General features: G+C 40.3%; 1 protein-coding gene across 10 annotated transcripts in view; it reads right to left on the bottom strand.

The window, feature by feature from the left end:
* USP6NL (USP6 N-terminal like) overlaps positions 1-22,491 on the bottom strand; it is a 317,648-nt gene that overhangs the window by 167,288 nt on the left and 127,869 nt on the right. Inside the window, exon 1 of one of the 10 annotated variants that reach the window (XM_073229320.1) lies at positions 6,549-10,428. The exons of 7 other annotated variants lie outside the window; for them this stretch is intronic. In XM_073229320.1, the coding sequence (XP_073085421.1) occupies positions 6,549-6,678 (130 nt within the window). In that variant the 5' untranslated portion in view covers positions 6,679-10,428. Of the gene's footprint in view, positions 1-6,548; positions 10,429-22,491 lie in introns of those variants that run through there. 2 more of the 10 variants (XM_073229329.1, XM_073229321.1) reach the window with 2 other exon arrangements.

Genomic DNA, 22,491 nt, shown 5'->3' with positions numbered 1-22,491 from the left:
AAATAGGTTTCTCCCACTTTATTTCTCCCTTTGTCTTATTTTAGTTTCAAAGGTACTTTGCCCTAGGATTCCCCCCATCCAGAGTTACACATAGAAAAACAAAAATGGCCTTAAGAAAAGTAGTAGAATATGAAATATCAGTGCTCTATGAGATCTGAGGGGCCACTAATCATATAATAGATTAAAAACACCATGGCACAGAGACATTCACTGATTTGCCTAAAGTCACATGATGGTAGAACTAGATCAGAGGGCTTTTGACTCCCAAATCATCATTGTCCATCCCTCGTTATTAGAGTGGCCATATCAGTATTTTAATTTGGGATATATGCTACTCCCCATTAAGAATGCCCAATCCCAGGACAGAACAATATGCTTTTGCAGGGTTTGGGTTGCATGCTATAAGACTCTACTATTAAAAGCCACACTTTTGTCTTTTTTGTTTTAAGTATGACATTGGAGACCTATTCATGTCCAACACTAGTGAGGACTGCTTCACCTGCAAGCAGTAAACCAAGAGTCTAGAGGTAAGTCAGCGCTACTGCAAATGCTCATTGGTCTCACTGGTGTCACCAGAGACCAGACTTCAATGTTTCTCTTCTATCACATTGTTTTTGCCTTCATGGTCGTATTATGCCTACTGCAACATTCATATTCCACACAGAAAGAAGGATGTAACAAAGAAGCAGAAGTGACAACTGTCTCAGAGGGTAAAACTTTTCCAGAAACTTCCAGGAGCTTTTGCTTGTATCTCAGGAAAAAGAGTTTGTTGGTTTGTTCTTTGAGCAAAATATCACTCCAAACAAAATCAAGATCCTGTTATTAGCAAAAATTTAAGGGAGAATTGATATTAGGTGAACAAAGGACAGTTTGCCACAAGCAGCTATTTCCCAGCTTCTCATTAATTCTTACCACGGAATCGTCTTTTTCAGTCAAGAGCATGAAACTCAAAATCATAAAGAACTTCAAACAAACTGAAGTATAATAGATGCTATGACTTCAGTTTCTCAAGCTGAAACAGTCATGTAAAGCAAAATATGGGTATATTTTAAATATAAGCTAAAAACCACTATCTATCAGACAACTACAAAATATTTCAAAGAAGAATCACATATCTATCTGTCCATTGTTACATTATTAGCTAAAATATTTCTAAATATTAGTTATGAAAACCTTAACTATCTAAAACAGAGTTAAAAACAAAATGGACTCCCTGACTTCAAGCTCTACTACAAAGCCACAGTGATCAAGACAATTTGGTACTGGCACAAGAACACACCTGTAGACAAATGAAAACAGACTAGAGAGACCAGATAAAAAGCCAACCATATATGGTCAATTAATATATGATAAAGGAGCCATGGATAAACAATGGGGAAATGACAGCCTCTTCAACAGCTGGTGTTGGCAAAACTGGACAACTATATGCAAGAGAATGAAACTGGATTATTGTCTAACTCCATACACAAAAGTAAACTCAAAATGGATCAAAGACCTGAATGTAAGTCATTAAACCATATAACTCTTAGAAGAAAACATAAGCAAAAATTTCCTGACTATAAACATGAGCAAATTTTTCCTGAACACATCTCTTCAAGCAAGGGAAACAAAGTAAAAAATGAACAAATGGGACTACATCATGCTAAAAAGCTTCTGTACAACAAAGGACACTATCAGCAGAACAAAAAGGCATCCTAGAGTATGAGAGAATATATTTGTAAATGACGTATCTGACAAGGGGTTAACATCCAAAATATATAAACAACTCACACACCTCCACACCCAAAAAGCAAGTAACCCTATTGAAAAATGGGTGGAGGATATGAACAGACAATTCTCCAAAGAAGAAATTCAGATAGCCAACAGATGCTCCACATTGCTAATTATCAGGAAATGCAAATTAAAACCACAATGAGATATCACCTCACGCCAGTTAGGATGGCCAACATAGAACAACAAATGCTGGTGAGGATGTGGTGAAAGGGGAACCCTCTTACACTGCTGGTGGGAATGTAAACTAGTTCAACCATTGTGGAAAGCAGTATGGAGGTTCCTCAAAAAACTCAAAATAGAAAAACCATTTGACCCAGGAATTCCACTCCAAGGAATTTACCCTAAGAATGCAGTTTCCCAGTCTCAAAAAGACATATGCACCCCTATGTTTATCGCAGCACAATTTACAATAGCCAAGAAATGGAAGCAACCTAAGTGTCCATCAGTAGATGAATGGATAAAGAAGATGTGGTACATATATACAATGAATTATTATTCAGCCATAAGAAGAAAAGAAATCCTACCATTTGCAACAACATGGATGATGTTAGAGGGTATTATGCTAAGTGAAATAAGCCAGGGGGAAAGGAACAGGTACCGGGTGATTTTGCTCATCTGTGGAGCATGGGAGCAAAGCAGGGCCTGAAGGGACAAAACAGCAGCGGACTCACGGAACCCAAGAATGGACTGACAGTTGCCAAAGGGAAAGGGACTGGGGGTGAGTGGGGACAAGGGAGGGAGAAGGGGAATAAAGTACATTATGATTGGCACACATAAGGTAGTGGGGGATCATGGAGAAGGCAGTATAACACAAAGACAAGTAGTGATTCTGTAGCACCTTACTACACTGATGGACGGTGGCTGTGATGGGTTGTGTGGTGGGGACTTGATAATGGGGAGAATCTTAGTAACCACAATGTTGCTCATGTAATTGTATATTAATGATACCAAATTTTAAAAAATGGAAGTAAAAATATTCAGTAAGGCAAAACATTTATTTCTATGAACATTTTTTGGTCAATAATATAATCATAATGTACAGCAGAATTTTAACCATGTGGTGGTACAGGCAAAAGTAAAATGCTAAGCAAACACAAAGAAAGGAATGATTATTTCTCACCTAGGAGGGAGAGGGAGAGCAAGTCAGTGAATGCTTTTTAGCAGGTGGCATTTGAGCCTTGTATTCCTTGATCTGATGAGCAATGTAATCAGGGGAGAAGGAGGGAAAGAATTTGCAGTCCTGATGGAGCAGCATGTCTGGAAGACAGCAGGCATTCTGATGTAGCTGGCACAGAGGGTGCAGGCAGAGATCTAGTGATGCAGCTAGAAATAGAGGCTAAGCCCAAATTCCAGGTTTTATGGAAAATCATTTCAGAAAACTATCTCAGCAAAGGAAGTGTGGAATACAGAGTTAAACGACCAAATACAACATGATCAGTCTTTTTCTCACCTGCTCCCACTATCACCTTATGAGTATTTCCAAACTTCTTCTCATGGTATCTAAGTCTGCTCGTTTAGGCACCTGAGCTCCCTTTTGCTGTTTGTTTTGTTTCGGATGCTGATACACACTCTCCTGTTCCCCCTCGCTAGCTAGCTTTTCTGCATCCTTTGATACTTCACTCAAATGAGAGTATCTGTCACTTAACCAGAGTTTAACCCCTTCACTCTCTTTGAGTTAACCAAACAAGTGCCAGTTTCCCCTTGGGATTCCCACAACACCTTGTCTACAACCACACCTCTCATACTAGTGTAAAGTATTAACTTTCTAGTGTCTCTTGCCACTTGCATATGAGTTCCTTAAGGATACATCTTGGTACCCCTGCACCTAAGATGTCATATGTGTTATCTGCATGTTTACCAAATAAAATTAATGTGAAGGCTACTTTACTAATCTAGAGGAGAGGTGCTAAGGTATGAAAATGGGATGAAAAAGGTTAGAATAGATACAAAAGCTCCTATGTTTTACTAATCGAAGAGACCTTCCAGGACCCACTATAATCTACTCTTTTTTTACAAGTAATTTAAATAAACATGGTCATCAGGTTTTATAACTACAAATATGTATTTTTAAAAAACAACATGAATCAATTAAGATTAAATTATATTTAGTACACTTTTGTTCAACAAGATATAAAAACATGTACTATTTTCAAAATACTTTTCTCCAAATAAACATGACTAGCACAGTGACTTGCAAAATAGTGGACACCTGACCAGCATTTGTTGAAGGAATAAATGAGAGAACGATGAATGAGCAAACAAATGAGTATATACATGCATGTTTGACCCTCCCTCCCATAAGGCAAGGATACTTTTCCAAAGGCTAGTTAACCTTTGCCTACTCTTCCTTAATATTGCCCACAGCTGTATTACAACACATCTATTCCTATCCATTTCAACTATCTTACAAATACCAATCATTTCCATCAGTTCCCTTCCACATTATTAGAATAAAGAATGTGGATCCACTAAAATTATCCAATGTTACTAGTTCTCTCCCTTTCTTATAATGATAACTGATGCAAAATTCTAACTTCCTTAAAGAGCATTAACATGAACCCTTAGCACTATATCTCACTCAGTGCCTGCTAGGTTGGATGGAATACTTGGTTAAAACTTTAAATGACAAAGCAATGGTTTGGCAGATATTTTGAAAATTTTAGAAAAAACATTCATGAATATTCCATAATTTCTTCCTTCCCCAAAATAATTCTTACACATACCCTTGGGTCCTACTTATAAGACATATTGTTTGCTTACTGTCTCATATCAAGGGCAACTAATTGATGAGAGCTTCTCAAACCATTTATCACAATTATTTCAATCCCAACTTTGATATTTTCCTTTACAAATCAATTTTTCCACAGTATTTACTAATACTAATATGCATACAGTACTTTGAAATGTTTTTCTCTATATATCCACCCAAATTCATATTATATTTTAAAGAATTGAGCTAAAACTCTCTTCCTGTGGATAACTTTTATTTTTGTCTGTAGGGCTTTGCTCTTCTCAGTTTATCAATTTTAACAATATTGGTAAAATGTAACATTATTTTGCAAAAGGATAAAACTAATAGTAAATGTTAGTTAAATGACTGAAAACACTATCAGAATAGTTTGAAAAAACCAACTTCTATGAAAAAAGAATTTCTGTAAAAGCTGCCTGTTTTCCCCAGCCATAGAAAATTCTGTCTGAAAAAAATTAGGAATAAACATTTAAGAAAATCCATTTTACCACCTTAATATATAGTATCTCTTAGTACTATTTTTCTATATTCATATGGCATTTCCTGTCAAATATGATTACTGTGTGTGTGTGTGTGTGTGTGTATGTATGAATTTTGAAAGGCAAAAAGAATATTGTTATTCTTTTCCTTGGGTATAATACAAATAAATATGATTGTGATTGAAAAACATAGAAACTAAACAGAACATTTCAATTTTAAAAATTCTATGAAAGTCAAACTGTATGAATCTGACATTTGCAAACAAATTTGGATTAAATTAATTTATATTCTCCTGAAATAATAAAAGCAGTTTTTTAAAAAAATGCCTAATTGTTAGAATCCTGCTATGCAAAGATGGGAATGCAGCCTTCTACTTCAGAAAAGAAAGGAGGAGAAATAATGTAAAAAACAGGAGGTCAATAATTGTAAAGCATCCTAACTAACACTATCACATATTCAAAAGCAAGTAACAATAGTTTCTCTGCTTTTGGAGATGCATTTTTGTTCATTTAAATACCATGTTCTTCCATAAAAGAGTTCTAAGGTTTCTTTCTGTAATATTATGTATATGTTTGATATTATGTGCCACAATATTACTTCATATTATTACATGAAATCATTTCATACAGGAATTAAGGAATCTCATAAGCTTTAACACAGATCATATCAAGTCTTTAAAAATACAAAACAATCTACATTTTATATCATGTGAGGTACACTATTCAAATCATAAAGATAGAATATGTATCTTACACATTAAAAAGCTTACATATAAATTTTTCAACTGATTTTAAACCACAGATTAAATTAGTGAAATTTATAATGAAATTCCTAATTGCCATTTTGGACATTTATTATTTCAAATGTTTAAAAAGCAAAATATACAAGTATTTCTTTAAAGATGTATCTGTATTAGTTCATTTTAAGATCTGTCAGACATAACAATTAAAAAAGATTCTGAAAATATATTATTACAGCATATCCCAAGTTGACACAGGCTCTAAATTAAGGCTACTTTAAATATAAACAGCCTGATTAAGCATATAATCATAAACATTTTTAAAAGTACTTATTCATAGAAGAAGGCAATACAATCATTCACTGGCTAAATTCATATTTATAACTACTATTTTATCAGTTATTCACACAAATAAGAATCATCTACTTCTTTTGCCCTACTTTAAGCAGAATCCTAGCTTGTTCCCTTGATTGCTGCCATGAACATTCATATTTTAAATTTAAGAGAAAAGAGGATATATATTCTTCAATCTCTGAAATACAGAATACAAGAGGATCTTCACAATGTAAAAAAATACTGTTACAGCAGATATATCTAACGTCTTCTTACTCTTTGTACCTTTTAATAAAATGATATGCTTCTAAATTGTGGTTTAAAAACAGTAATAATGAGGCATGTTAAAAATCATGTCATTACCTGATCCTTTTCAGATACCATAATATATCAGAAGAGCAAAAGCAGACATAACTGAAAACTGATTTGTAAAATGTCTGAGTGCTCAATTGTTCATTCTGATGATGCTCCTACCTTCCTTCACTTTGACTGCTTTTTGCCTCGATGGTGTCACCAGCTCCTTTACAATCTGCAAGACTTGAATCATTGCTAGATAACTAGCCACACACTCCAGCTCTTCCTCCAGAAATCCAACAGGTTTCATCACTAAGAGCTCATTGCATTTCTGCTTTAAGGAAGCTCAGGCATGAACACAATTCAGCTTCAGAAAAATAAATGCTTTGCTTAGCTATCCATGAAGACTCTGAAGCAGTTAATAAGAAATAATGAAAGGATAATAGGCTGTATCTTCTTGAAACAATGGGTTCAAAGTGTTTTCAGCACATGTGAAAACCAGCATCCTCGAAGTCCAAAATATATGACTGTGGGAAGTTGGGGTTCCTACAGCCAGGATCCTCACTGAACTTAAACCACCTGATGATGTAAGTGGACTGTTGCTAGGCTACTGCTTCCACACCCATAGGCAATAAGCTATTACCACACTACATAGAAATCTCGGCCTAGTGCTCTGGGTGGAGACAGACGCTAGTGCTCAACCTACTGCCGGGAGAACAAGCTGGGTAATAAACCCTCTCACCCCAAAAAAATGCTCTTTTGTCATTTCTTTGGTCACAGGGAATCTATAGCAATCTTGCTGGGGGCTGAAACCCACTGGCAAGACAACTGGCATAGTAGGCAGGATTCACTGTTGATCAAGGAAAAAGACAGGTTGCCTTTATGGGACGGATGCTTTAGCGGGCTGCCCCTATAAGTGGGGAGACAGTGGATTGTCCCCCAATGGGTGTATGTGGTCTGAGGTGGCTTGCCTCCTAGAGAGCCGGGCCCCACCCCAGGACTGAAGGTGGCAGTTGATACCTAAGGCAGGTAATACCTAAGGCAGCAGGGTTAGCCCTTGGAATAGTAAGTAGTTCTTTTGAGAGACAGAGTGTCCATGAGTCAGCGAGGACTGTGGGTGGGCTGCTTTTCACAGTATTAACTAGTCTACAGAAGAGAATGACACACTCCTGAAAAAGGCCCAAGAAATGGCGGCATGAGATGAGCTGCAAACTGCTATGGATTCACTGAAGAAGGAAATGGCATTGATCCAAGAGGAGGCAGCACGAGAACACCAGCAGCGAGGTGCCACTGAAGAGGTAAAAAAGATTCCTTACAGAATGAGATGGCAGCACTACCAGGTGCTCTAAAGGAGAAAAAGGCCATCAAGAAAAAAAGACAAATTCGTGAGGAAGGCACAGGCGGAAGTGGCATGAGACGCCAGCTACGAAGCACTGAGGTGAAGGTAAGAGAGCTGCTGAAGACTAAGCTGGCAATGCTGCAAGGCACAGTAGAAAAGGTAATGTACCAGAGGAGGCACTCGGAGGAGGGGAGAGAAAGGTGCCATCAGTCCCAGAAATGGAGGAGCTGGGGAAGGATGAAGGGGTGGTGTCCAAGGCACTGACCCCTCCTGTATTGAAAGCACACCCAGTGGTTGTAAAGAAAATAAAGACCCAGCAGCCAAGAGCTGCCCAAGGAGAGGTGCAGCCGCATCCCCAGGTCATGGAGCACACTATGCTCTGCCACTATACTCAGGCTGAGCTGCTGGATTTGGGCAGCCAGTTTAGGCAGAAGCCCTCGGAGTCAGTATGAGCTTGGCTCCTATGTCTGTGGGAATGAGGGGTGGATGGAATTGTTCTGTCGGGATCAGAGATGGGAAAGATGGCTTCCCTGATGGTTCAGCCCGCCTTGAAGCAGCGGTTACAAAGTGGACATCGGACCCCAGAAATCACACCCTCCTTGACTGGCTTATGGCTGAACTTTCTGCTGTGTGGCCCAATCAGGGTGATCCACCACCCTCTCCAGCTAGATGGCAGATGTACGCTGAGCTCCGACAGGCGTTACGGGAGCCAGGCATAAGAAATGCCATCTATAGTCCAGAGAATCATGGTCCAGATGAAGAGCCTTTTACTACTGGGATGAGAAATGTGCTTCAAACAGCTCCCACATCCCTCTTTGGGTCTCTAGTGGCCATTCTTTCCCCTCACTTAGGGCAGCCCATAAGCAAGGTGACACATACAGTAGCAGACTTAGGAGAGGCTGAAGCAATGAGAATACGTAAGGAAATAAGGTCTGCTACTCACAAAAGAATTTAAAGGGCCCCATGAAGCATATGATGACCCACATGTGGGTTGATTTAATATGGGCAGGACCAGACAGAAGGAAATTAGATGGGAAGCCAAATAGGATCTTACTGGAGCTATGGCAACAATTGGAACCAGAGCAGCAGTTCCAGCCATTAAGACCAAACAGGTAGAGGTAAGAGCCAGAGTCACAAGTCCGGCCTATGTGTTTGCAAGACTTCCTGCTGGAGAGCGAGCCAACCTCACTTAAACCCACACAGGAAGATGACTGGGGAACACAGTTCAACAGAGGGGAAGGTCGACATACCTGCCCTGAGGGGCCAGGGGGGTCCAGAAGCCACATACTGAAATAGCTATCCACTGGTCCCCAGTGAACATACAATGTGTCCTGGCTATGGTGGACACAGGGGCTGAATGTTCACTAATTCATGGTAACCATGAGTGGATCCCCAGGACCCCCACTCTCATAGATGGATATGGGGGTAAGGCTATCAGAGTGAAACAAGCCCAAATCCTTTTGGGAATAGGGTGTCTACCCCCAAAAGAGTATACTGTGTATATATCTCCTATCCCTGAGTATATTTTGGGGATTGATATCCTGTAGGGTCTATGGCTGCAGACCACTGCAGGTGAGTTCAGACTGAGAGTACATGTGGTGAAGGCAGTTCTGAGGGAACATACTAGGCACCTGCCCATAGTTTTGCCTACACCTCAGTGGGTGACTAATACCAAACAATACAAACTGCCTGGAGGGCATAAAGAGATTGGAGAAACTCTACAGGAGCTGGAAAAAGGTGGGTACTATAAAGCCCACCCATAGTACTTTCAATTCCCTAGTGTGGACAGTAAAAAACCCAGATGGCTCCTGGCGGATGACTGTGGATTACAGAGAATTGAATAAAGTCATACCCCCTGTGCATGCTGCTGTCCCCTCTATTGCAGGCCTGATGGATAACTTCAGCCACGAACAAGGATCATACCATTTTGTGGCAGATCTTGCTAATGCCTTCTTTTCCACTGACATTGAGCAGGAAAGTCAGGAACAGTTTGTCTTCATGTGGGAAGGACGGCAATGGACTTTCACCATCCTTCCACAGGGACACCTCCAAAGCCCCACCATCTCTTATGGACTTGTAGCCCAGGACTTGGCTACATGGGAGAACCCACCAACGGTGCAGCTGTACCATTATATTGATGATGTCATGCTCATGTCTGATTCTCTTTCAGATCGAGAAGGTGCAGCACCTAAACTGCTGCAATATTTACAGGAGAAAGGAAGGGCTGTGAACAGTACCAAGGTTCAGGGACCTGGTTTGTCTGTCAAATTCTTGGGGGTCGTCTGGTCGGGTAAGACCAAAGTTATACCAGAAGCTGTTATAGATAAAGTCCAGGCCTTTCCTACCCCTACAACTATAGCATTGTTACAGGAGTTTTGGGGTCTTCTAGGCTACTGGGGAGTGTTTATCCTGCACCTGGCACAAATTCTGAAGCTCTTATACCTGTTGGTACAAAAGGGCATCAAGTGGAAAGAATACAACTTCTCAGATTCAAAAAGACATATGCACCCTTATGTTTATCACAGCACTTTTTATAATAGCCAAGATATGGAAGTAACCTAAGTGTCCATCAGTAGATAAATGGATAAAGAAGATGTGGTACATATACACAATGGAATACTATTCAGCCATAAGAAAGAAAGAAATCCTACTATTTGCAACTACATGGATGGAACTGGAGGACATTGTGCTCAGTGAAATAAGCCAGGCAGAGAAAGACAAATGCCAAATGATTTCCCTCATTTGTGGAGCATATTAATGAAGCAAAACTGAAGGAACAAAATGGCAGCAGACTCAGAGACTCCAAGAATGAACTTGTGGTTACCAAAGGGGAGGGGTGTGGGAGGGTGGGTGGGGAGGGAGAGAGAAGTGGATTGAGGGGTATTATGTTTAGTACACATAGTGTGGGGGATCATGGGGAGAACACTGTAGCACAGAGAAGGCATTTAGTGGATCTGTGGCATCTTGCTGCACTGACGGACAGTGACTGCATTGGGGTATGGGTGGGGACTTGATAATATGGGTAAATGTAGTAACCACATTGTTTTTTCATGTGAAACCTTCATAAGAGTGTGTATCAATCATACCTTAATAAAAAATTAAAATAAAAAAAGGGCATAAGGTGGGACCGATATGAGACATGTGCATCTGCCTTTACTACAGCAAAACGGGCAGTCAAGGCCGTGCAGGCCTTGAGTGTGATAGACCCATCAAAGCCCTGTGAGCTGGATGTTCATGTGACTGAAGATGGTTATGGCTGGGGTCTATGGCTGCAGCTTGAATGAACTCGCCAACCTATTGGATTCTGCTCACAACTCTGGAAAGAGACAGAGATATGATATACTTAGATAGCAAAACAACTGGCTTCTGTGTATCACACCTTGCTGACTACAGAACCCATCACTGGAATCGCCTCAATAAAGGTAATAACCACCTATCCCATCTTGGGGTGGGTACAAGACTGGACCAAAAAGCCAAGGACTGGTGTAGCACAAACGCCCACACTGGCCAAGTGGGGTGCTTACCTACAGCAGCATAGTGCCCTCTCTAGTAGCCCCTTAAGTGAAGAAATCCAATGCTCATTGGGGCCGGTGACACATACTAGTGAATACAGGAAGAACTTGCTTTTGAACCATTAGTAGCAGAGAGTCCCTATCGGGCGGGAAGAGCCCCTATACCTGAAGATGCATGGTACACAGATGGCTCCAGCTGTGAGCAGCCCCCAAAATGGAGGGCCATAGCTGTCCATCTTAAGACTGAGAAAGTATGGATGGAAGATGGTGAGGGGAAGAGCAGCCAATGGGCAGAGTTGCAGGCTGTGTGACTTGTGATCAACCAGGAGCCCTCCCCGATAGTTGTCTGCACTGACAGCTGGGCTGTCTATCAGGGCTTGACCCTGTGGCTACCAACCTGGTACCATGCCAACCAGCTGGTTGGTCACCAACCCCTTTGAGGGCAAGAATTACAGACCTGTGATCAGACTAAAATAATTACAGTACACCATGTGACATGTCATTTGCCACTGGCATTCCCAGGAAATGATGAAGCAGATAAACTGGCCCAGATACATTGGTTAGAAGGAAAGCCTGCCTCTGATGTAGCCCAATGATTACATGAGCGTTTTTTGCATGCAGGGCAAAAGACAATGTGGGCGGTAGCCCATCAGCAGCTGGAAATCAAATGGAAGTTTTATGTGCCATAGAATCCTACTGCAGCAGGCATGATGGAGAGGCGCAGTGGCTTGTCAAAATCTGGACTAAAGTCAGATACCAACAGTCTGTGGGGATGATCAGTCTGTTTATGGACCATGCTATGGTGTTTGAACGAGAGACCGCGAAAGGGAGCCCTGTGCCCCACAGACATGTTAATACATATGGCTGCCTCCCCTATATAACTGCATGTATAAACCAAGGAAGAATCACTGAAGCCAAGGTTCAGCCACCAGAATAATAACTTGCTGCCAGCACCAACTGAACTGAACCCCAGAGACTCCATTGATTAGACATGGCCTTGGACCTTTAGACACATGGACCAACTATGGCTGGCTCTCCTGGCACCTTGGGAACAAGGCCTAGAAGCTGGCCTCCTGTGTATTGCTGGAATAACAGCAGAGTGGCTGCCAAAGGTCACAGTAGTATATCCTGAACGGCCAGATGTAGGAGCATCTTCCAGGGAGTTTTGTTTTATCATATGGCCAATGCATGCACCTCTAGTAGCACTATAGATAGACCCTTCAGTAACCCCCACAGGGAGAAGAATAAAGTATGGTATACTAGACCTGGAAGGGAGCCCCTTCCTGCTACAGTCCTATCACAGGACCACTCTCTTGCATGCATCCTACCTGATGGACAAGATTTGCCTATGTTAGTGTCATTAAAACATGTCTTATTGCCCCTAAGGTTGTGTGGATTGGAAACCTCCTCTGCCTTCAGGATTACTATAATTTTTGTTACCTGTATCAAAATCTTCTTGTATTTTAATTTTTGTTATTATCTCTAAGTTGTTGGTAGCCTCTGTTGCTGTTGTGGAATCTGGTTACAGTGTTTCAGCATTCTTGCACAGGGACCATTGTGGAAGATTGAGAGCATGTACACTGTATGGCGAGAATCCTGGAGGGGTGGAGTGTGGAGAAGTTGGAGTTCCTTTGGCCAGGATCCTCATTAAATTTAACCACTTGATGATGTATCTGGTCTGCTGCTAGGCTACTGCTTCCACACCCATAGGCAATAAACTTTTATTGCCCAATATAGAGAGCTCAGCCCATTGCTCTCGGCAGAGGCAGATGCTAGTGCTCACCCGCCAGGAGAACAAGCCGGGTAATAAACCCTTTAACCCCAAATAAACGTTCTACTGTCATTTCTTTGGTCACACTGAATCTAAAGCGACCTTGCCAGGGGCTGAAACCCACTGGCAAGACAATGACTTTGCAAAGCACAGTCATAAACAAAACAAAATAAAATGTGGCAAATCTTAAAATCACTAAGCATAGTGATTTTCTTCACAAAAGTCAAGACAGGAAAAATAAAGTGCTAGGCTATATATCTCATATAGTGGCTCACAGAACACTATGTGGAAGTTTTCAAGAACACATACAGAAGTCGTCAAACAAAATAACCTGCACTGTCAAAGCCTTAATACTTTTTTCAAATTTCTCAAACTCTCATATCTGAAACAGAAAGTAAAATGTGGATAAAAATAAACCCCTTTCTGGCTAACTCCAAGCTCCCAGATCTGCATAAAAGATACAGCAACTCAAAAAACACCCTGTAAATTCCTTGGCCTCCTTCTCACACAGACACCTCTTAACATCCCAGTAAATGAAGAGGAAGAGAAGTCCAAGTTCACGCGACACACTAGAAATCTCTGAAGGTTTATAAATTCTTTGCTTTCACCATCAGAGGCATGGGCCAGAGAATTCCAAATCAGGTATAACGACTCTTTCTGTCATTTGATTTTTAACAGCCAAACTGAGACATGCTCAATTAATTTTTAAGACCTTTGTTTTATTTTCTATTTATCACATAGCAACTCTTTGCAAAGTAAACCTACAGAGTTAACTAAAATAGAAAAGTAGCACTCAGGTTAATATGGTTCAATGTTATATTTACTAACATGACTTCACTGGCAATTTGTTCCCTTGCTGTACTGCCAACTTTCCCAGTTTTCTTTCCTTCCCATCTACTATTTTGATATTCTTAATGTATCATAAAATAGTAGGTCCAAGAGCATATCAAAGGCAGTTCCACAGAGTTAAAGGCAGTTCCACAGAGTTAAAGCTTTCACACAGTTAAAGACTTGTTATTTTCCCATTTTTCAATTAGACAACTGAGGTACACAGTACATCAACCATGGTTGAGAAACAGAATCCCAAAACTCAAAAGCTTCAACTTTCTCTAACAAACTTCCTCTGTAAAAAGTTATAGTTTTAAAATTCAGGGTGAAGTTGTCAGCTCTTCAAAGAAGTGCTATAATATGTGCATATATATCCACCCATAATGTATTCTCCATATGGGTGCTAATTTAAGACATCAGTGCTACAAATCTGTGATGGTGAGAAAATATTTGCAAATGGAGGACAATTATCCTAAGCACCTATTATCTTTAAAGAACATGTTTTATTTGCAAACTAAATCAAAGTAAGGGTTCAGGTGGGTGGAAGACCAAGTTTTAAACCTCAAACCAAAACTGTGTTCTTAAATGAATCCCTTTGAAAACTTGATATAAACAAATCAACATTTAAATCAAACTCCTCAAGTCAAGTTCCCCCAATTCCTTCAATCCTTTGCCCCATTCCCTAGGGCAGTTCTGAACATGAAATAAGGGGTTAGGTATTGTGGATAAAGTGAAGGTTCTTATGGGCAGGATTCTCACCTGGTCCTGGTCAGCTTGCTCACTACACATATGTGAGCAATACGTTGTTATTGACTCCATACATAAAGAGCTCTGCCCAGTGCTCTGGGCTACATGGTGTCATGGCTGCATGGCTGCACAACTGCAGGAGAGCAGACTAGAGTGGTGGCGCGCCGAGGACAGAGACTGAGACGGCTGGCAGGGCAGAGAGGCTCAGAGGAGGATTATAGACCTGCAGACTGTTGGACGCAGACCTAATTCTAATGCTCGACCTATCACCGGGAGAACAATCTGGGTAACAAATCCTTTTACCCCAAGAACTTTCTATTATCATTCCTCAGTCTCACTGAATCCACAGTGAACTTCCCGTGGTTGACACCCATTGGCAAGACATGTATTTATTGGCTTTACTTTCCAGTTCTTTGCATTTACAGCCCCTGAGAAATTACCTCCACTCTTCTGGAAAAAAAAAGATGTTATTTCTGAAAGGTCTTTCTGATAGCTTTGCTCTCTCCCAACATTCTTCTCTTTCATTGCAAGGAAGTGGATATACAGAACATTATCCTCTCAGTCAACTCTAACCTCCATTTCTGGTCAGTGAAGGGAGGAATATCTATATTCATGTTTCCATAAGTTTCAATTATCATCCCCTATCTCACTGAATCAGTATAGGTTTTGAAAATGAAAATCGCATGCAATCAGTTTGAACACACTGGCTCACCGTCAGTCCTTAACTTCTGCGAAGCAACCAATATCTTTTTTTTGTTTCTCTCATTCTCTTCTCATTTCTTAATCATACATCTATTGGTGAAAACATGTGAGCACATATTCTAATATATGTAACTGAACCATACTCTAAAATGTCAAGATCATAAAAAACAAAGACAGACTGAGGAACTATTAAAAGAAGGGCTCAGAGTCAGTATAACTAAATCTAACACTTGATCCCAGACTAGGTATTGAACCAGAAAGGGATGAGTTTAGAAAAAAAAATGATTGATGGTTCAGAAAAAAAAAGAAAATGCTAATACAGAATCTGAAAAGTAAATGTGATAAATGTTAACATTTGGGGAGCCCAGGTAAAAGAATATATGAGAATTGTTTACGTTATTCTTGTAACATTTTACTGAGTATAAATTACTTCAAAATAAAAAGTGACTATCTATGACTATTATCCCAATATATGTACATGTGTATATATAAATATATATACACATATACATGTATGTGTACATACACTTACATGTATATACATGCCCATATTTACACAGTGCATGCATACATAAATATGTGAGTACATATACATATATGTACATTGTATAGATATATATGTATGTGTATGTATATACCTATGACTACTATCGCAATATATGTATATATATTTGTTTATAAAGGATATACATACATGTATATTCTTGTTTATAAAAGATGTACATGTATTCATATTTATGTATATTCCAATCATAAAAACAGTATTTTAAAGGATGAAATAATGTAAGAAGAATTACCCATTTGCATAAATAATATAATAAGAATTACCCATTTTCAATTAACTGTGTAGTGTACATAAATATACATATTCAGTCATACATATGTATTTTCTTATTTGCTTCCTTCACCTGATAGATCATTCTGAGCCTTCGCCAAGTGTAAATTTTGAAGGTACACACACCACTGGGGTTATTCTAGCATAGACAGTATTAAAATAATTAATTTCCAGGTCCTTCATTTCCATATGTACCTGGGGCTAAAGCTGATCTCCCTAGAGCAGGGCTCCTCTGTTCCTGTCTCCCTTAACACATTCTCCTTTCTCCCGTTTCACAAGAGGCCATCCCTCACCCATCTGAGTATGGTACAATGCTCCAAAGAGTAAAAACATGGTGGGGGATAAGAAAATTCCAACAATTCTTTTAAGCATGGCGTGATAAAAAACATCAGCCCATCCCACTTGTTAAGATACAATTGTTAAGATACAAATATTAGTTTATAGTAAATAATTATCAATTTTACCATATTACTGTTTTCACCAACTGCATTAGAATAAAACTCTGTGAGGAAAGTGGAATGGATGTATAATTTTAGAAAAAAAGAAAGTATGTAAATCTCCGGCTACTAAGGAACAGCTTGTTCATTTTATAAATGGATGACACCAGTTACCAAATCTCTGTGATATTTCTACCACAATTAATACAATTATATGGAAGCTGTAACATAAAATTTAATATTTTTCCTTCTTGGGCTTCTGGCACTAATAATTGGTTTACTGATAGTCCTTCATTTTTATCATAGCTCCATGCATGGTCCAGTTTTATTTATTCACTTAATTATTAATAATTATTTAATAAATGCCATAAAGCAACCACCCAAAACAAAAACTAGGATCTATCTTAAAAATAATCTACACTTAAACTACAGTTTGCCCAACCACCAACTCACCCCCTTGCTTCACCCAAAGTAACAATCATCCTGAATCAGTGGTTAAGGTACCCTTGATTTCCCTTCCATACATCTCTCTATATGTATATTATTAAATACATACACCGTTGAGTTGCTGTTTGGTTGTTTTGAACTTTATAAACAGGAACGACATTTTATGTAATATTTGGGGAATGTTATTTTTTTCTTAAAAATATTTCAATTATATTCTAGACAGTGGTTCTCAATCTTCAGTACCTATTGAAATTACCTGGGAAGTTTCAAAAAGTATAATGCCCAGGTCCATACACAGGGATTTTGATTTCATTGTCCTAGTGTACAGCCTGAACATCACAAATTTTAAAAGCTCCTCAAAATGACCTTAACATTCAGCCAAGGTTAGGAATCACTGTCACAGAAGATTAACACAGAAGCTACCTATATGTGGTTAAGTAAACATGAAAGGTTCAAAATATTATGATTCCACTACTACCATCTATTTAAATATAAGTGGGGGGTAGGGTAGGGAGAGAGATGGATCCACAAAGAAAATATATCACAATGTTACCAATGACTCTTCCTCTGAATGATGGCATTACATATAAATGTTTATTGTCTTCTTTTTGTTATAGTTCTTTTTTGCTTTTCTATACAGAACACATTTCCTATTTTTCTAAAAAAAGGAATGACACTGTGGCTTTTTAAAAATCCATTATCAAAAGTTGAGATTCAAGATGGCAGTGTGAGAGGTGAGACAGAGAACTCCTCCCAAAACAACACATAATATGAAAGTATGGATAATATAACTAATCCTAAAAGAGCAACAGGAAAGAAGGCTGCATCAGACTGCACACACCTGGAAAACAGAGCAGACGTCAAGAAACGGTTGATCCGCACAGAACCAAAGCCCTTCCCACACCCCAGCTCACGGGCGGGAGGAAGAGAAACAAAGCGGGGAGGGGGTACAAGCCTAGGACCACTGAACACCTAGCCCTGGAGATCTGCCTTGGGAGCACAAACCTACATTGCATGGTACTCTGGAGATCAGTGGAGTTGGAAAGCTAACACATGTGGAAAACTTGGAGAGACTGAGGATTCCAGCCTTTTGTGAAGGATAAGGATCCACATTCAGCTGCTCTGAGACAAAGGAAAGGTGGGCAGACTGAGAGGCTTCCTAGCAGCGAGAGGGCTGCTAAAGGAACAAGGTTTGCATGGAACTTGCTACCTGGTAGGAGGGATAGATGGACAAGGTTGTCTGGGTCCACAATGCCCAGCAAGTTGAGAACTTACAGAAAGTTCAGGTACTCCATCCCCCTGGCTGCCTACTCATCTCCAAGGCCTCCCACAGTGATACGCAGACTGCTGTGCCTTCCTCCTGGCCTTCTGGCACCAGCTAGCAAACTGGCAGTCTCTGCCATGGCATCTGGCCAGCCAGAGTGAAGCCCTGCCTACAGCAGCTTTAGATGCAAAGCATAGAGGCTTACATCTGTGTGCTCGGCCCACTGGTTCTGACAGTGGAGACAGGTGCTGCAGCTGGGAAGCAGGAAACAGCTCTTTCCTCCCACCAACCCCCAGGCACCAGAGCCACTCCCCTGTGACCCCCTACATCACTCCAGGGGCTGTGCAGCTCCAGAGACTAGAGCATCTGGGCACTAGAGGGCACAACATACAAATACGAAACGTCAAAAGAACCTGGTTCAAATAAAAATATCACAAACACCAGAAAAAGGGCCAAATGAAACTGAACTCACCAATCTTCCTGAAAAAGAGTTCAAAATAAAAACCATAAATATGCTCATGGAGGTACAGAAAAATATTCAAGAACTCAGGGACAAATTTAGGATGGTGATTCAATCATTAAAAAGTTCCATATCTGAAATGAAACATACAATGGAGGGATTTAAAAGCAGATTAGATGTAGTAGAAGGGATGGTAAACAGAAGAGAAATTAGAGAAGAGGAATATAAAGAAGCTGAGGCACAAAGAGAAAAAAGAATCTCTAAAAATGAAAGAATACTGAGAGAACTGTATAACCAATCCAAACGGAACAATATTCGCATTATAGGGGTACCAGAAGAATGAGAGAAAAAAGGATAAAAAGTGTCTTTGAGGAGGTAATTGCTGAAAACTTCCCCAATCTGGGGAAGGACACAGTCTCTCAGGCCATGGAGGTGCACAGATCTCCCAACACAAGGGGACCAAGGAAGACAACATCAAGACATATAGTAATAAAATTGGCAAAGATCAAGGATAAGGACAGACTGCTAAAAGCAGCCCAAGAAAGAAATAAGAACACATACAAAGGAAAGCCCATCAGACTAACATCAGACTTGTCAGCAGAAACCTTACAGGCCAGGAGAGAGTAGCATAATGTATTTAATGCAATGAAGCAGAAGGGCCTGGAACCAAGATCACTTTATCTGGCAAGATTATCATTTAAATTTGAAGGAGGGATTAAACAATTTCCAGATAAGCAAAAGCTGAGAGAATTTACCTCTCGCAAACCATCTCTACAGTCTATTTTGGAGGACAGACTTTTAAAAGCAGCTAGAAAGAGAAAAAAGATCACATATAAAGGAAAACCCATCAGGCTATATCATCAGACTTCTCAACAGAAACCTTACAGGTAAGAAGGGAGTGGCATGATATATTTAATGCAATGAAACAGAAGGGCCTCAAACCAAGAATACTCTACCCAGTAAGGTTATCATTTAAATTTGAAGGAGGGATCAAACCATTTTCAGATAAGCAAAAGCTGAAAGAACTTAACTCCCACAAACCACCTCTACAGTGCATTTTGGAGGGACAGCTATAGATGCAAGTATGAACAATTAATTACTAAGCAGATGCAAAATCAAATCAACTACCACCAAAGTCTTTCAAGGGATAGACAAAGAGTACAGAATATGATGCCTAATATATAAAGAATGGAGGAGGAAAAAAAAAAAAGAACCTTTAGGTTGTGTTTGTAATAGCATACTAAGTGAGTTAAATTAGACTGTTAGATAGTAAGGGAATTACTCTTGAACCTTTGTAAGCATGAGTCTAAAGCCTGCAATGGCAATAAATATGTGGTTAGTTACCAAAGGAGAGGGAGGGAGAAGGGGATTGTGGGGTATCATGATAGGTGCACATGGTGTGTGTGGGGTCACAGGGAAGACAGTGTAGTTCAGAGAAGATAAATAGGAACTCTGTGGTATCTTACTACACTGATGGACAGTGACTGCAATGGGCTATGGGGAGGATTCTATAATAAAGATGAATGCAATAACCACATCGTTTTTCTTGTGAAACCTTCATAAGAGTGTATATCAATGATACCGTAATAAAAAAAGTCATTATCATCTCACCAATAAAGTTATATAGATGGCAACTAAGCATATGAAAAGATGCTCAACACCATATGTTAGGGAATTTCAAATTAATACAAGAATGGGACACCACTACACATCTATTAGAATGGCTAAAATGCACAACATTGACAACATCAAATGCTATTGAATGTGGAGCAATAGAAACTCTCATTCACTGCTGGTGGGAATGCAAAATGGGACAGCCTCTTTGAAAGACAGTTTGGCAGTTCTTATAAAACTAAATTTAGGGGGAGGAACCAAGATGGCGGCATGAGTAGAGGAGCAGAAATCTCCTCCCAAAACCATATATATTTTTGAAAATACAACAAATACAACTATCCCTAAAAGAGAGACCAGAAGATACAGGACACAACCAGGCTACATCTACACCTGCGAGAACCCAGCGCCTCGTGAAGAGGGTAAGATACAAGCCATGGCCAGCAGGACCCAAGCGCCCCTCACCCCAGCTCCCAGCGGGAGGAGAGGAGTCAGAGCAGGGAGAGGGAGGGAACCCAGGACTGCTAAATACCCAGCCCTAGCCACCCACACCGGGGAGTGCAGATACACTGCGTGGTGTGCTGGATACTAGGGAAATGGAACAGTAAAACCTGCGAGCGGGTCCCCACAGCCGGCGTCCCTGGGACAAAGAAAAGTGAGTGCTTTTTGAAAGTCTTAAAGGGACAAGGACCCCACAACTGGATGGAAGCATCACAGGGCACTCAGCACAGCAGCTGGGAACTCCGGGCACACTAACCCCCTGGGCAGCAGCACAGCTCTAAGGCCCCTCATGGCGATAAACAGCCTCCTGCCCGTTCCCCCTCTGGCGCGGCTCCGCCATAGTGGAGCAGCAGCCTGAGAGTGGCCAAGCCCACAGCAGCAGGGCAAAGCTTCTTTCACAGCAGCCAGGCAAGAATCAGAGATCCTGTCTGCGCGCAGCTGCCCAGCCCAAGCCAATAGGGGTCGCCATTCTCCCAGGAGAGGAAGGCCACAAACTAGCAAGAAGGGACGTCACCCCAGCCAACACATATGCCAGCTCCCCACAACTACCTCTATCACCATGAAAAGGCAGAAGAATTTGATACAGACAAAAATCACAGAGACAACCCCTGAGAAGGAGCTTGGAGAGATAGACCTAACCAACCTTCCTGAAATAGAATTCAAAATAAAGGTCATAACTATGCTGATGGAGCTTCAGAGAAAAATGCAAGAGCTAACAGACAAAGTCAGGAGGGAGACTACAGAAATAAAACAATCTCTGGAAGGACTTAGAAGCAGAATGGAATAGAAATGAGAGAACAGGAACACATAGAGGCTGACGCAGAGAGAGACAAAAGGCACTCCAGGAATGAAACAATATTAAGAGAACTGTGTGACCAATCCAAAAGAACAATATCTGCATTAGAGGGGTACCAGAAGAAGAGAGAGAAAAGGGGATATAAAGTTTATTTGAAGAAATAATTGCAGAAAACTTCCCCAAACTGGGGGAGGAAATAGTCGCTCAGACCACAGAAGCACACAGAACTCCCAACAGAAGGGACACAAGGAGGACAACACCAAGACACATATGATTACAATGACAAAGATCAAGGACAAGGACAGAGTTTTAAAGGCAACTAGAGAGAGGAAAAAGGTCACCTACAAAGGAAAACCCATCAGGCTATCATCAGACTTCTCAACAGAAACTTTACAGGCCAGAAGAGAATGGCATGATATATTTAATGCAATGCAACAGAAGGGCCTTGAACCAAGAATACTGTATCTAACACGATTATCATTTAAATATGAAGGAGGGATTAGATTAAACAATTCCCAGACAAGCAAAAGTTGAGGGAATTTGCCTCCCAAAAACCACCTCTACAGGGTATTTTAGAGGGACTGCTCTAGATGGGAGCACTCCTAAGGCTAAATAGATGTCACCAGAGAAAATAAAACTAAATTTACCATAAATGAATTCTTACCATAAATTCAGCAACTGTACTCATTACCCAAATGTGTTAAAACTTATGGTCACACAAAAACCTCTATATGAATGTATACTACAGTTTTTATTCATAACTGCTAAAACATGGAAGCAACTATTTGTTCTTTAGTAGGTAAATGGATAAACAAAGTGCCACATCCAGTCAATAGAATATTATTCAGCAATGAAAGGAAATGAGCTATCAAG

This window comes from Manis javanica, chromosome 2, assembly GCF_040802235.1.
Source record: "Manis javanica isolate MJ-LG chromosome 2, MJ_LKY, whole genome shotgun sequence".
Lineage (NCBI taxonomy): Eukaryota > Metazoa > Chordata > Mammalia > Pholidota > Manidae > Manis > Manis javanica.
The sequence above is the reverse complement of the archived record's forward strand: the minus strand, read 5'-3'. Positions and strand labels throughout refer to the sequence as shown.